Source organism: Microcaecilia unicolor, chromosome 6 (genome assembly GCF_901765095.1).
Source record: "Microcaecilia unicolor chromosome 6, aMicUni1.1, whole genome shotgun sequence".
Classification (NCBI taxonomy): Eukaryota; Metazoa; Chordata; class Amphibia; order Gymnophiona; family Siphonopidae; genus Microcaecilia; species Microcaecilia unicolor.
In genome coordinates this window covers 54,762,649-54,779,825 of record NC_044036.1, presented here as the reverse complement: position 1 = coordinate 54,779,825, position 17,177 = coordinate 54,762,649, and the positions used below count along the sequence as shown (strand labels likewise).

The following is a 17,177-nucleotide window of genomic DNA, read 5'->3' as shown; positions in this document are numbered from 1 at the left end:
CATATAACTGTCGAGTAGTCTGACCAACATAGATCTTGCTGCAGGGGCACTGAATACAATAAATAACTCCCCTGGATTTGCATGTGGTATTAGTATATAGAGCAAATATTTGTCCCATGGTGGAGTTAACAAATTCTCTTGTCTCAACCATAATGGAACACATCAGACAGTCGCCACACTTTTTATGTCTATTAAAAATCATATTTCTCTGGGAATACGGTCTTGACGAACACAGAAGCTCCTTTAAATTGTTTCCTCTGCTATAAGCCATCCTCACTGCAGATTTCGCAAATTGAGGTAAGGTTTGAGCAATATTCCAGTGTCTCCTGACAGTGTGTTTTAAAACATAAGTGTACACCATTCCATCTTGATCATCTTCTCTTCCTGCGGGCTGCAATAACAACTGTCTATCAATATATTCTGCCTTCTATAGGCTGACTTAACAACTTTCTTAGGATACCCTCTTTCGAGGAGACTCTCTTGTAAATTTTGCGCTTGATGACAAAAATCATTCTTGCTGGACCAAATTCTCCGGTACCTTAAGAATTGAGCAAATGGTAAGTTGTTCTTTAGCGGTTTTGGGTGGCAGCTAGTGTAATATAACAGTGTATTTCTATCTGTATTCTTTTTATACACTGAGGTCTCAAAATGATCATTTTGTTTATGTACCCTCACATCTAAAAATGTGATTTGGTCATGATCTACATTCATGGTAAATTTAATGTTAGGATGACAGTTATTTAAATAAACCAAGAACGTAAGACCTTTGAAGTCAGAATGATTGAATATTTTAACACCCAACAGAAAGGACTTAACAAGGATCTGGGGTTCCTAGCCCATTATAAACCATAAAGCTGTATGTCTCTGTTGATCACCCTCCCCTCACCTATCCACACCCACCCTGTTAGAATATCAATGATATGCTTTGATGTCCCCATGCATACTTCCTACCCACCCCCATCCTCCCACCCTGTCAGACTGTCATAGTAATGCTTGAATGTTATCACCTATATACACTGTCAGCTAGCACATTTGCTTATTTCCGATCTGACGAAGAAGGGCAACCTTCGAAAGCTAATCAAGAAATGTATTAAGTTATGTCCAATAAAAAAGGTATCATCTTATTTTCTTTTCCATGTTTTATTTTGTTTGATTTCTATTGATAACCTTAAATAAACCAAAAACTGATCTAATGTCTCCCGATTGCCCAGCCACAATAAGAAAACGTCATCAATAAAACGTATCCAAATTTTGATCTTCTCTTTAAATGTACAATCATGTGAATTTTCTCACAGTTTCAACATGCTTAGATGTTTAGTTTTACAACAAGTTGACCGGCGTTTACAGGGAGAAGAAGCCCGATTGTGGTTGTTAAGAAAAGAACAGCAGTGGATTTTTCGATTAAAATCAATGAATCCTACGGGTCTGAATGGGAAGATTGAATGGATGCATTTCCTTTAATACACGAAATGGACTTTTATTTTGATCTTCACTCATTAATGTGGGTATGCCTTTTTGCAGCCTGAAGAATTCTGATTGGATACTGATGACAGCGTGTGACGTCACAATTTGTATTTATAGGACCGCCATGTTTAAATACCCTTGCCCTTCATGCTACCATCGGCATTTTTGAACGGATTGTAAGCAGAGTCAGTATTAAATAGACTGAGTTTTTGTAGAAATTTTATAAATATTTAAGTCTTTTTCTCCCCCTTGTGCATAGGATTTATGACCGATGAACTGGGTGATTGAATGGCTGTGGTCCTGAAGCAGCGGAATGTGAAACGGGACCCGTTGACCACAGTTGAATCACGGTCTGGGAGGAGAAAGCCTGCAGTTAGCCGAAGTTAAGTAAAAAAAAGTTTTGTACAGCTTACTCGGCAGAGCGGCTTTGTTATTAAGCATTAAGAAAAAGAACTTTTCAAAAAAAAATGTTTTAAAACGAGGAGGTTTGTAGAAACGCCTGTGATGATGAATTTGTAGCCTTCACCCCATCTATATTTGTGGGAGGGGCTTGTTTTTGAGGCGTTTTCCTCCTTTAATCGAAGAACTCTGACTTGCACACTGATAACTGTGTTCTGTATTTATAAGTACAGTGAGGGTTTTATGTCAGTTTCTTTTCTTTTATGCCAGCATGAACTGCCTACAGATTTCTTTTTTCTTATTTTATTTATTTATAGCATTTATTTCCCACATTTTCCCACCACGGGCAGGCCCAATGTGGCTTACATCAGTCTGAAAAGGCATACATCAATCTGGCACAAACAATCAACTACATGGAAGTAGGAGAGATCAGTGAGTAATTACAGAGCAGGGGAAGGGGTAATAGAGTTCAGGATGTCGTTAAGATAGTTACAGTTCAGTAGTTATGGATGCAATGGTGGGACTTTTGCGTAAGCTATTCCAAATAAGGTGGTCTTGAGGGTTTTTCTGAAGGTCAGATGATCGGGAGTAGTTTTTACAGATTTAGGTAATCCATTCCACAAATGAGCACCAACATAGGGAAAGGTGGATGCGTAGGTGGCTTTATACTTGAGGCCAGAACAGGTAGGGTAATGGAGAGTTAAGTACGAACAAGATGATCTGTGAGAGTTCCTAGGTGGTAGGTTGATAAGGTTATCCATATAAGCTGGAACTTCACCGTAGAGGATTTTATGCACCAGGATGCAAACTTTAAAAATTATCCAGTCTTTGACTGGAAGCCAGTGCAGGTTCTCACGTAGTGGTCTTGAACTTTCGAACCTCAATTTTCCATAGATCAATCTAGCAGCTGTATTCTGGACAGTTTGTAATTTGTTTTGAAGCATTTGTTTGCACCCTGCATAGATTCCATTGCAATAATCAAGGTGGCTTAATACTAGTGTTTGTACTAGATTGCGAAATACATCTCTAGGGAAATAAGGCTTTATACGTTTCAGTTTCCAAAGAGCGAAGAATGCTTTCTTGGTGGTAGAGTTTGTTTGTTGCTCCAGTGCTAAGTTTCTATCTACAATTACTCCTATTTTACCATCTGTACTGACTGAGAGTAAGAAAAAAAGAGATGACAAAGACCAGGGCAATGAAATTGAAAGGATGAGACAGGAGGACTGGGCAGCCCTGACTCAAGTCATACAGATTTATGCATGGTAAGTAAACAAGTAGTCTAATAGTTACTGCAGTGGGCGGAACCGAGTTCAATTCTCTCTGCAGCTCTTTGTGGCATTAGACAAGTCAATTAACCCTCCATTGCCCCAGGTACAAAAGCTTAGATTGTGAGTCCACTAGAGATGGGGAAAATACCTACTGTAATTGTATGAAATATTTAAACCACTTTGGGTGTACCACAGAGGGGGCAGTAAATGAAGAATTTCATCTCGTAAAATGTTTGGCATTCCAGATGTGCACATAATATTGTATGAATAACCTAATATTCAAATATACAGTTAGCTTTGATATACCCTCCTCCCCCCTCCCTCCAATCGCTGTCTGAGCACTTTATGCACATACAATGCTCATCCAGTTGCAGTGTAAAATTTTTTAGGGCTGCATTATGATTAAAATTTTAATTGCAATTAATGGTACAATGGAACCCCGATATAACATGCCCCACAATAATACGAATCCACATATAACACAATTACGTGTTGGCTCCCCTTTTTTTTTTAATCCCCTTTTTTTTTTTTACATTCCCTTTTGCAACAGATCAATTTTATGGTTCAATTGTGTTTGTTCAATTGACCTCGCTATAACGTGACCATGCATTTAATGCAATAATATTTTATGGATCCAAATCATAGTGATATATCAGGGTTCCACTGTATGTTTATTTTTTTCCCCCACTGCAGCTCCTTGTGGCTCTGGGCAAGTCACTTAACCCTTCATTGCCCAGAGTCACAAGGAGCTTCAGTAGGAAAAAACAATAACTAAACATACCTTTTAATCATGTGATTACAAATTTTAATCAACATGCAGCCCTAAAAAATAAAGAATAAAAACTAATACAATGATAAGAAATACAAATTGAAAATTACAAATTAAAGAATCGTAAACAGCATGCAGAATAGCTATAAACAGCCTTTTTCACGGCCTACTTCAGATAAGCAAGTCTAAAATGTTTTGCTGCTAATAGGTAAACTATGCATGTTTCTAAGGTGATAGGTGCCTTCTCCTATGTTTGCACATGGGTTTGTATACAATTTGTTTATTGCATCAGGAGTACTTTTTAAAAATCATTATGGGGTCTTTGACAAAAACGCGCTAAAAATAAACACACTAAATGCTAGAGATGCCCATATATTCCTATGGGCTTCTCTAGCATTTAGGGCACACATCATTAGCATGCACTAAAAACACTAGCCTTCCTTTGTATAAGGACCCTTATATGCCTGAGGAAATTCTGCACTGCAGCTCAGAGCACAGTTGCTGCATGAATTACTACTCAGCCCTAAAGTTTGTATAATGCTAAAATTTAAACTGATTGAAAATAAAATATACTTATTTTCTCAAATGGTATTGTTCTCTCTGTCAACAAGCAGGATAATGTTAGCCAACACAGCTTAGCTCTCTTAAAACTCAGGAAAACTGAAGTGGTGGCCTGGGCGTGTGCCAGCGTTCCTATACTGCCTCTTGCCTCATGTTTCCCTTTAGTCATGTTGGGTGAACAGATGGATTAGTGCACTCAAGAAATTTGACATACTTTTTTTGTCATTTTATTAATTTACATTTTTTTTTCATCTCCCCCCCCCCCCCCCCCCCCCCCCCCCCCATATTTTTCATGGACATTTTAAACAAATTTAACAGATTTTTTTTCTACTTTAGTTTGGATCAGCAGTTCCCTGATCCTATCCTGGATGACAGGCTTGGATGTAAGCATAAAAGCAATCTAAAACAATTAGAAATGCCTTTGATTCATCACTGTGTTTATTGTGTTTATTTCCACATCCTTTCAGTTTTCTGAGTTGGATCATCAGTCAGACAACCTATTTTGAATAAGAATGGAAATCGATGTTTATTACTCTGCCAAACAGAAATGGATTTTTAGAGTGAACCGCAGTACAACCTTTTGGACTCAGTGGGCAGATATATTGGCAACTTTTAAATTAAGGATCTATTAAAATTTGGAAAACCACCAATAGGTTTTAAAAATTGTAGCCTCGATTACATTCAATTGGTTAGCATCACGTGGTATAGTTTGGCACCTTTGATTATATAGGTGCCATCTGGATGTTAATATGACACGCTAGATGCTTAGCCAACAAGAAAAGTTGGCATAAGTGATGTTTGCCATATATGGAGAAATTGATCCCTGAAGCAGCCAAAACTACAGTGAAACAGGTATCACTGTCGGGTTGAAGGAGTATAACAGATTTGGATTCATTCGATTAAATCTCCACCACCCAAGTTGCAAAGGTCTCAAATACAAATCACCCTATGCATCCAGCTTCTCCTATATAAGCACACAACTATGGAACGCTCTGCCAAACGCCGTGAAAACAATGCGAGACCTATAAAACTTCCAGAAGTCACTGAAAACTTAAATGCCTAAACCCTGCAACACAACAATATAACACTCGAAATGGACATAACATAACTCTTCTCCTTTCCTATTCCATAATGTATCTGTCACACATGATCTTTATCATGATATCACTTCAAATTTACTGCTGAACCCTTCACGCAAGTGATCCGTTCCACGATTCAATACAAAGGTCTTTTTAAGACCATTTATACACTATTCGCCAGTATTTCTTATTCTGGATCATCACTAGCTGTCTACCTTAGTATTTAGACTCCTGATGCAGGCCTTTTGGCCGAAACACAACGGTTGTGTCGAGTCAAATATACTAATTAATAAAATTTGGTTTTAGCTTTACTGTGATCCAGTCTCTGGGACTCCTGGTTTTGTGCCCACTTTTCTGTTTGTTTTACTTTGTATCACTATGTATTTGTCATACCGGAACTGGCGATCGCCAGAACGGTACTATGTAAGCCACACTGAGCCTGCAAATAGGTGGGAAAATGTGGGATACAAATGCAATAAATAAATAATTAGATAAGTCTTGATATAAACCAGTAGTTTTCAACCCGGTTCTCGGGTACCACTGGCCAGTCAGGATATCCATGATGACTATGCATATGAGAGACATGCATGCACTGCCTTCTTGGTATTCAAATCTCCCTCATGCATATTCGTTGTGGATATCCTGAAAACCCAACTGGTTAAATTCCTTGATTGAAAGGAATGCTTTTTTTAATATCATTTTATTACCCTGGCTGCCCATCAGGGAATCGAACCCCGGTCTCCCGCGTGTCAGGCAGGGGATACTCACCAAGGAATCACATTGGTTTGGATAGAATTGCAGTTTGAGGTTTTTTTAATGATTTTTTTTTTTCACTGCAATTGTTATAGCCATATTTCGTGTGTCATGGAGATATTTTTTTTCTCCTATTTGTGTTCATATAATTATTTGACTTTATGGGAGGGCTTTACATGTTTTTTTTTTAAATAAAACTATCCAGGGGCTACAAACAGTGACAGATGACACGTACTTGAACATTACCTGCATGTAGGTGCATTCAGGGTTTGAGTTTGGACTGAATGCAAGTGAAGTCACAATTTATACACCCTTGTAAAATAAGCATATAACCTGATTCTATAAAAATCACCAAAAATTGTACATGCAAATTTGGGCTTGCATCCACTTTGTGTACACAATGTATTTGAATAACATGCTAATTAGCACCATTAATTGGCTTTTTAATAAGCAATTATTGGCACTAATTCAATTGACATACACACAATCTGAAAAACGGGGCACGGAAATGGACACATCATGGGAGTCATAGGGGCATTCCTAAAATGTACATACATTGTTATAGAGTAATGGGGGATATGTGCTTAATTTAGGCACATATAGTTGTACCATGTTTCAGCTGGTGCAAGTGGCTGCACCTAATGTTAGGCACGATTTCAGGGCATAAGTGCGATAAACCATGCCAAACTTCAACCATGGCTTATAGAAGAGTACTTTTTCGGCATTGATTTTTATTTTGCATCATATGTAGAATCTAGCCCATATTGTCTGCCCTCAAGCAGGTGTAATATATCCATGGCTTAAATCTAGGCACAATTTCTGTAGCTTTGAGTTTGAAATGTGTATTTATACTGGAGTTTTACCGAATAGCATATATTACTATTTGGCTGAATACGAATAATGAAAAATATTACTCTGCCAAATACAAACACCGAATACGAATGATGGGCATTGAATTTTAACATAACAAATAATTTTAAAAACTACATGAAATCAGAGCTCAATGTTTATTTCAGTAGAATTTAGCACAGTAGAGCCCCAGGATATTTGTATTCAAATTTAAATCGCTTTTTGGCCAAATACAAATAACGTATACAGGGCCAGATCAAATCGAATACAAACACTCGGTACAGTCCAGCTTTATACAGTAGTCTAGAAATAGTCATCTGCTTAGCCACTTGTTATAAAAATTACCCTCCTTATGGATAATATGCATTTTTACATATTAAGTAATTTTAACTTCTACTTTGAAAGATTTCCATGAAATCGAAAGCCAGAGTTATATAAAAGGCTTGATAAATCCTTCAAATGTTTTAGAAGGCCCATTATAGCTGCAATACGACATTCAGATATCTTACCTCGCCCATTTCTTTTCTGAGTTGTTCAAATTCTTGCTTTTCCAGTTCCAGTTTTTGTTTGCGTTCTTCCTCTGTGCGTCTTCTCTCCATTTCCATTTTGTGTTTAAGTAATTCTTCAAAATTAATTTCCAGTTTACCTGGTGTGAGAGATTCTTGAGAAACTGTTTTATGCATTTCCTGAGATTCATCATCCAGCACCTGTTGAATTAAAAAAAAAATGAAAACATGATTTCCAGCATGAAATTTACCTGCCTTATTTAAACTGTAGAATGTGTCCTTGTATCTAAATGGTTTAGACTATTCTTCAAAATTTTGAGTTTTTAAAGATTATTTAAAGCAGCATGTTTAGCATACATAATACGGAATCAGTTTTCAAGAAAAATTGTACTGTCCCTAAATTCAGGTGGATTTTCAGACAGATTTAGGGGCCCTTTTACCAAAAAGCAATTTTAAAAAATGGCCTTATGACACCCTTACAGGGTCATTCCCACACACTAAGACCATTGTTCACAGCGCATGAGCCTCTACCGCCACCTACTGTAGGTAGTAGGGACTAACCAATTAGAGCAGAACATGCCCATTCTACCTCCAGACATGCCCCTACATCAAAAAAGTTTTTGTTTTTTCTTAACCACATGGGTAGCGCACGCACATAGCAAAATTACCATGGGATGCTTCAGTACACCATTTTTTTGCTGCTGTAAGCATGCATTAGCGCTACCGCAGCTTTGGAAAAGAGTCCCTATGGCTCAATATTGACCCTTAGAGATGCCAACACACTGACCATATTAAGCTGAGCACCGACACTGCCTCTGAATATTATTTATTGAATGGTGAATCAGCCCTAGACAGTTTTCAAAGGGGCTAATTTTGGTGCATGAAGTTAGACATTTAGGGGCCCTTTTTTTACTAAGCCTGCAGTAAGTAGTAATGCCTGCTTACTGCAGGTTAAAAAGCACTACCCCAGGGTGCGCTCAGGCATCTCATGGTAATTTCAGGATTGGTGCTGGAGGTGTGTTCGGGGACGGAGAACAGGTATATCTATGCTATTCGGTTAGCGTGTGGGCATTGACAACACTGCAGCTTGGTAAGAGGGATCCTTAGTGTGCACTAATGATTAGCGTGTGCTAAATAAGATGCCTATTATATTCCTATGGGCATCTTATTTAGTGCACACTAATCATTAGCGCATCTTAGTAAAAGGACCCCTATGTTTGGTATGGTCCTCATTACAAGTCTTGGAACTGCACTTATCTCTGCAGTTATGTTTTTACAATTGCATGCAAATCAGAAACAACTGTGTGCACACACAGCAATTTACTTTCGTTTATGATTCTTTATATTTTCTATTCATAAGATTATTCCTAAATAGACTGGAAAAAAAAGTAGGAGGAAAGAGGAGTATGATGTGTGTAAATGTCACTTGCTTCCTCAGTATCGGAGGCTTGAAGATTCATATAAGTCTTTACGAATACTATTGAAAACTTATTTTTTTAATTTGGCCTTTGGACAATAAACTGCCCTTAATCTGGCTTCTGAGTGTTATTCAGTTTTCCTGAACAATTTTCTGCAACGGGAGAAGGAAAATGTAATTGATGATTCTATAGTGACAAATATAGTTGAATTTGGATTTTAGATAATGTTTGTGATTGGTTTGACTGGTCTTGAGTCCCTGAGCTTTACTATCGAATTATGGTGTTCTTTTGTTTTATGTTTTGCTGTTTTAATTTGTTTTATTTTGGTTACAAGAGAAATGGTATCTCTTGTAATCAAGAGATTACAAGAGAAATAAACAATAAATGAACAATAAACGACTTTGGCTTCCCCTAGGTTTGTTGCCACCCCAAATATTTTTGTCTTCAGATACCACTGGCAGGAGGAGACTAATGTGGTGATTTCGGCCTGCTGTTGATATGGAAATAAAAGGGAGATTAAGAATCTTAAATTCAGGTGATTCTGGGATGTTCGGTAATGTAATACAATATTCTTTGCATCCAGATATCTGTTATGTACTGCTTCTGTTGCTAATCATTACTGTTAGAAAGTTATTTTTAAAAACGGGTTGAGAAGACTTTCTACTTTTCTGACGTGACTATTATAAAAGTTTTTGGTGGAGGTTTCCTCCTTTTTACCCATACTATGAGTCTGCTTCTTAAACCTGAAATTTATAAAACCATTTTTTGTACTGTTTTATTGTAATGTCTGTTCAGAACATGATTCAGGATATGTGCATAGTAGGGATGTTCATTTGTTGCTACACATTCCTTTTCTAACAGTGCCTTAAAAAGTTTAGGGGTCCTTTTACTAAGCTGCGGCAAAAAGTGACCTTAGTGTGCCCTTGTGTGGGATTTTCCTGCATGCTAAGACCATTTTTACTGCCGCTATAAAATAGCAGATTTTCTTTTTTTCTTTTTGTATTAATGGTCATGCACTATCATTAGCATGCAGCCATTTAAAAATATTACTGTGTGAGCACTTACAGCTACCCATTTTCAAGGTTGTAGGGGCTCACATGGTAATCCTGCACCAACTATTTAGCACAGGAACACCCACTCTCCACCCCTCCGACACACCCCTTCCCAAAAAAAAGTAAGAACTTTTTAGCACCCGGATTATGCATGCTAATATAGCAGTTACTGAAGGACACCTGAACACATCCTGTGGTATGCCTTTTTAAAACTTATTTCAGCAGGAAACTTTATTAAAAGAATAATCAAACGTACAACATCACAAAAGCAATAAGTACAGACCCCCAGCAATAGTTGGGTACTGATCAGATACCTGGACATACAAAAATGCAGGTGGTATTCTTTTGTAACTGTGGTATGCCATTTTAAGCTGCCTTATGTGGGTATTAGTACCTAACACAGTAATGGGCCCTTTAATGTGTGCAAAACCGATTAAATGTACATTAACATATTAATGTTTATCCACTCCTACCCTAGCTGAGATATTTAACCATCTCTCTGACCTTATGTGCAACTTTCTTTTAATCAATGATCTTACTTTCTAACTCTTCCTACTTTTTTTTTACCTATCTATATGTTACATCTTTGTTTTACCCTTCACTATCAATTATAATGTTCTATTACGTATTGTGTTGTCATTGTAAGTGGTATACTATGCCATACTTTGTATTGTTTTTGAATATTCTTACTGCTGTAATTGCCTATTGCTCATGTTTGATCTATTCTTACTGTACACCATCTTGAGTGAATTCCTTCAAAAAGGCGGTAAATAAATCCTAATAAATAATATGCATGAAGTCAATTTGATCATGTGAAAGAAGTTTTTATTAATATGTGTGATAACGTGCCCCCCCCCCCCCAAGTAAAAAGTCCAAAAATCATGGAGAAAAGCTAAAAATCTGAAAATTAAAAAATTTCTTAGGGCACATCTGTATTGCATATTTTTAATTTCAAGAAACTAAATCAGTGCATTGTAAGTCCATGCTACAAATGTGGGAGGCCAGTGTGTTAAATTGCAATTAATAATGACCAAGTACACTCTTTGAGAATGTTATCTAAATTTGGATTTTATTTTTTTAGGCAGGATGGGATGAGGTAGAGGTTGATTTTACTTCCATTGAATTGCACCCTGCTTATAGATTATTTTATTAGGCATGTAATCAGATTAAAAGAATGAACAATTAAAAAACATAAATATTAGCAGTTAACACTGACATGCAAATGAGCCAAGGCAGTAAAGACCAGGCAAACTCTGCTTACAGATTTTATTGTGACAACGATACCACCCAGAGTGCAGGTTATTTTCTTGCAATGTGTGTGTTTTACAAGACAGTACATAGCTGCTGTGAACAGCCTGTTACCTCAGTGTGTCTTTTGTGACAGATGTAGAAAGGCTGACATTTGCACATTAAAAGCACAGTTAGCATGTGAACACTTAGCATAGGTGCACTTTTTTTATGTATGTACTTGCGTTTACAAATTTAGGTGCACTTTAGTATATTGGCATCTCTTGTGCCTGCAATTATTTCTGCATGAACAGAATTGATTTTGTTTTGAGGGGATATCATATCGACAAAAGGCCAGCGAGTCCGTTTGTAGATCCTTCAACCTCTTGGCCTGCTTTGAACAATTCAGCACAGTGCTTCCCAAACTAATCCAATTTGATGGCTTTTTTAACACTTAAAATGTCATGTGACCCTACATAATGAAAACAAAATAGCAGACATCTAGTCACTGTTCCCTCTAAGCTGAGAGGCAGTCCTGCCAGTGGGGGGTGCTGTTTCATTATCACGTTTTCAGTAGTGACTGACAGGAAAATTCTGCAGGACTCCAGGAAACCTTCCTGTCTCTAGCCATTGAAAGCACAATGTTGAAGCCCCCCCCCCCCCCCCCATTGACAGCAATGCAATTAGAGGACTCTTGCTCAGCTTAAAGGGAACAATACATTCAATCCCCTTCCCTTCCCTCCTCTCTTCTTTTCTTATTCACTTCCTCTTCCTCCCCCCTCCCTAGCATAAAGGCAGCACTCAGTGCCAAACCCTGTGTTTTAGAATATACTATGTGGTTCCACTCTAATAGCAAGCCTATACATGAGGAGGGGGCAGAGCCTGGGAATGTTCACTGACTCTCAGGCCCCATGTTGATGTATGTCTAGTAGACGCAATGTTGATTGTTCCTACTGCATGTACATCATAGTGGCAGTCCAATATTTGTGACCTTCCCCTATACACTGATGATATGATCCCATTTGGGTCCCGACCCACAGTTTGGGAATTACTGGTCTAGCAAACATTTTGTAGATCTGTTTAAAGTTTATATTTCTTATGAAAGGGTTATTCAATACAATACTTTAATAAATTAGAAAGCATGTTTTGTAATTACAGGTCAAATGAAATGTTACTGAAAACTGCTGTTGAAATCATGTTAAGCGGAGATTTTGAATTCTAGGGCTGTAGTAAAGATAACTGAAGCTGATGAATTTAGTTCACTGAATACTTTCCTCAGCTTGTCATGTCTTTCTGAAAAATCAACAGTATGGATGGTAATACAAATTTGTTGGTTTTGTAACGCAGAATAGAAGCAGTAAGGCTCATTCAGTACTTTTAACTCTGTCCATTTCTCTGAGAAAACTGAATATGTTTCTAATCAGAAAGTACATTTTGGTGATAAGTTATAGGAATTACATGTGAGATCCAAAAATAGTGCAAAGCAATAGGTTAACTAGAGATGAAAACTCAAAAATGTTGTTAATCAAATATGCCTTACTTTATGAGCTTCAAAACTCTCCATCTCTGAACTCTCCACATCCTGTTCAATGCTATCCTGGTCTGGACTCTTAAAAATAATTAGGACATGGGGAGATAACTTAATAATACAACAGCATTTTGAACACCATTCTAAGAAAATGGATCACAGAATTAAAAGCTTTCTTTTTTTCTATAGTAGATTCAATTTTATATAGATGTCTTCTAAAGCAATGTACTCTCAAGCCAGTCTTGAAGTACCCCTAACCAGTCTCATTAACAGGGCATTTACTTATTTAAAAAAAATTTCTATCCTAGCAATCATTACCAGTTAGACAGGTCCAATAAATCATGAAACACACACAAAAACTATTAATCATAACAATGTATGAAATAGATAACAAAATATTTAAAATCTGTAACATTGAACCAGAATGTAAACCCAAAGTTAGTTGCACAAGATTATAGGGTACTGTATTGCACACCTCTGTCAGTATACTTCAATAAAATGTTTTAACTGTTTTCCTTCAATCTAGCAAGTTTGTTTCTAGGCAATGCATCCCACAAGTTTGGACCCGCTATGGAGAACATCCTGTTCCGAATTTACAATCCATGCCCCTATCATAATGAAGGGCTATTCAGTTGCCCTTAATCTTAAGATTTCATTGGTTGTGTTAGTGGATACAATGTCAACACCATAGTAAGTGGTAGGGGCATTGGGAATTTAAAACAATTAAATCGCAGCATAGCAATCTTTAATTTGATACATCATCCAGTAGGCAGCCAAAGAGAAAAAAGGACCTGGCAATCTCTGCTTATGCACCCACATTCTGTATTATCAGAACTGCTTTAACTGAAGAGGCAGAAAGTTTTAAATAAAGTTACAATAGTCAATTAGAACTTGAACACAATATTCACAGTGAATATGAATGGGATGTGCATGGACCCACTGTATCCATTGAATGTTAACTGTATCTCATGTGTGCTTATTTCAGATATCCTGAAAAGCCGACAGGCTAAGGGGTCGTCTAGGACTGGCATGAGAAAGCATTGTTCTTAAAGCAGTGGACTCAAGTTCTGCAAAATTCCTGAGCCTATAAATAGGCAACCATCTGGAGATAATAGTAGTCTCACAACATGAAAAGCTTGTTTGAGCTGGTTAGGGGTCTAATCAGTTCCATCCAACAGAAATTTCTTTGCTGTGTTCTTGCATAGTAAAAAGTTAAAGCATGTTAAGAATTTCCATTATTTATTGTAACTAATGCACAAATACATTTATGAAGTGATAGCTTGGTATTGCAGGACGGTCAATTTATGATTTTTACTTCCAGAAAACAGCAAGATTAGTTGCAACTTTGGCGCTCAATATCATAACAGCCAAAATGCCATTCGAGCCAAAACAATGCAAAAATGTAAAAAGCAACACTGCATACAGCACAGAAGCACTAAGTTGAAATTAGCTGCATCAATTGTATAAATATGTTGTGTTTTGATAGTCTTCATCTGAAATAAGATGGACTAATTAAGATAGTCTAATGTTGTATTAAAGAGTTAACAAAACATTAACTCTTTGAAAACTGGCCTTAAATGTGTAACAATATTATTTTTCTGTATGAAATGGGAGATTATGCAGTCGTTGTTTTTGACTCTAATTGTATGCTCCATCTTTTGCCAGAAATACACTTATGGGGCTGTCCTGTGTTGTGGGTCTCCAGGTTGATCCCCAAGATAGGTCTTCTGCACCCCAGATTAGCTGGGGCTGGAGTTCCTGTGGATTCAGTGTTCACAGCCACCAGGGGATGACGAGCGAGGAACTCCTGGTTATTGTTCAGGACTATACCTGCTGGTTGGATTTATAGCAAAAACAAAACAAACCCTGACCTAAAAATAAAAGTGAGACTGAAGTAAAATATAATTAACTAGCAAGTGTATATAGACAAAAATTATATAATAGTGAAAGGAGAGTTTTCAGTAAGGACTCACCCCAGCCTGAGAAGTCACAATGGGGCTCACTTTCAAAGCACTTACAAAGTTCCATAGGTTATTATGTAACTTTATAAGTCAAAGTGCATTGAAAATATGGCTAAATATGAAATTGCCCTATTTTTGATGGACCTTTCAAAATGCTCTCCTCACAACCTATATTTTACTTCAGTCTCACTTTTTTTTAGAGCGGGTTTTGTTTTGGATTTTTTATACCCTCTTGTTTTTGGGTATTTTTTTGGTAAGTTAGGTTGAATTTATAGGTCATGATGATACTGGGTTTTGGAAGAAGCATGGCTCCTGGCCTTAGAACTGTTGCTGCAATGATGAAACTAGAAATGGATGGGAGTTGAGTGGGGAGGGGGAGACAGAGGGTCTACAGAAAAAAAAAGTTAAAAAAAAATCCCTGGTTCAGTCTAAATGAAGGTTCATGGCACCAGCATCCCAGTACCAGTAACAGCTGAGCTGGCAGTAAAAAGATTGAGAGAACTACCAGTGGGGGGAAAAAATTCCACCAGTTTTTCCAGCTGGAAGGGTCTGTAAGACACACCTCCTGTAGGATAATTTCCTAGTCTGCCACCAAGGTTATAAGAACATAACAAGAATAACCATACTGGGTGAGACCAGTGGGTCCATCTAGCCCAGTATCCTGCTCAGTGCTTTTTTTGTAGGAAAAAAGGTACCGGTACTCATTATGGGTGGAGTCACCATCTATGATCCACCCCTATGGTAGCCACACCCACAGCGGCCACACCCCTTATACCAGCCGTGGCGTATATAAGCAGTATCAATGAAAATACTATACCAGTATAGGAGAAAAAAAATAACTTGTGATTTTTTTCATTATAAATAATTTCTGTAAGCTGTTACAGCTCCAGTATACCCAGTGCAAAATAAGACAGCAGATATAAATTCTCAAATTGGACATCTTCCAAACACTGAAATTAAAATAAAATGATTTTTTTCTACCTTTGTTGTCTGGTGACTTTGTTTTTCTGATCATGTTGGTCCCAGTCTCTGATTCTGCTGCTCTCTATCTGTTCCCTTAACTCTGTTTCCAGGGCTTCCTTTCCATTTATTTCTTTACTTTCCTCCTTTCTTCTTCATTTCTTGCCCTACATCCATTGGTAAAAGCTGGGTCCTCCGCGGATTTGACTAGAGCAGGTATAGAGTGGATCCAGCTTTTGCCTATTTTATCCATCCATGTGTAGATTTTCTCTTTTCCTCATCTCGTCAGTGTGCATCTCCTTCCTCTTTCTATGTCCAGCATTTTTCCTCTCCCCCTCCACCCATGTCCAGCATTTCTCCTCTCCCCTCTCCTCCATGTTCATGTAACTTCCTCTCTCTTTCCTCCCCTCCATCCATGTCCAGCATTTCAACTCTATCCCCTCCCCTCCATGCATGTCCAGCATTTCTCCTCTCCCCTCCGCTCCATCCATGTGCATCTACTTCCTCTGTCTTCCCTCCTCTCCATCCATGTCCAGTATTTCTGTTCTCTCCCTTCCCCTCTAACCATGTGCATCTCCTTCCTCTTTCCTTTCCTCTGTTTCTCCTCTCTTCCCTGCCCTCCACTCCATCCATGTCCAGCATTTCTCCCCTCCATCCATGTGCATCTCCTTCCTGTCTTCCCTCTCCTCCATCCATGTCCAGCATTTTTTCTGCCCTCCCTTCCATCCATCCATGTCCAGCAACTCTGCTCTCTCCCCTGCCCTCCCCTCATCCATGTCCAACAATTCTCCTCTGCCCTGCCCTCCATGTCCAGTGCTTCTCCTTTGTCCCCTACCCTACCCTCCCATCCATGTCCAGTGACTCGCCCCAGCCCCACCTCAGCTCCCTGACAGTTCTGCTTTCTGTTCCTGTTGCCCCGCGTTTAAATCTTTTATTTTTTTTTTTTTTACCTGAAGTCACAGCGCCGGTGGCAGCACTAGTGAAAGCAGCAGGCTCACCTCCAGCCTGCCCTTCCCTCTCAGTGTCCTGCCCTTGCGGAAACAGGACACTACATCAGAGGAATGCTGCAACTTCAGGTAAAAAAAAATAATAAAAGATTTAAACGAGGGGGGGCAGGAACAGAAAGCAGGGCTGTCGGGGAGCTAAGGGTGGGCAGGTGAGCCGGCCCTGGGAAAAAAAGGTGCTGGTATGCTGTATTGGCACAAAAAAAGCACTGATCCTGCTTTCAACAGTGGCCAATCCAGGTCACAAGTACCTGGCAGAAATCCAATTAGTAGCAACATTCCACTGAAACTCATCGTCTCCATGAGGAGCCCTGGCCCCATCAGACTCACTGGATTGAATGTGTGACATGTGGAGGGTAATATTGCAATAGGGTACCTG

General features: G+C 38.4%; 1 protein-coding gene across 4 annotated transcripts in view; it reads right to left on the bottom strand.

The window, feature by feature from the left end:
• Positions 1 to 17,177, bottom strand: part of NEXN (nexilin F-actin binding protein) — a 127,481-nt gene that overhangs the window by 32,918 nt on the left and 77,386 nt on the right. For 3 of the 4 annotated variants that reach the window (XM_030205559.1, XM_030205561.1, XM_030205560.1), the window contains one exon: positions 7,652 to 7,849. In XM_030205559.1, coding sequence (XP_030061419.1) covers positions 7,652 to 7,849 — 198 coding nt within the window. Of the gene's footprint in view, positions 1 to 7,651; positions 7,850 to 12,885; positions 12,955 to 17,177 lie in introns of all 4 variants that reach the window. The other variant, XM_030205558.1, reaches the window with a different exon arrangement.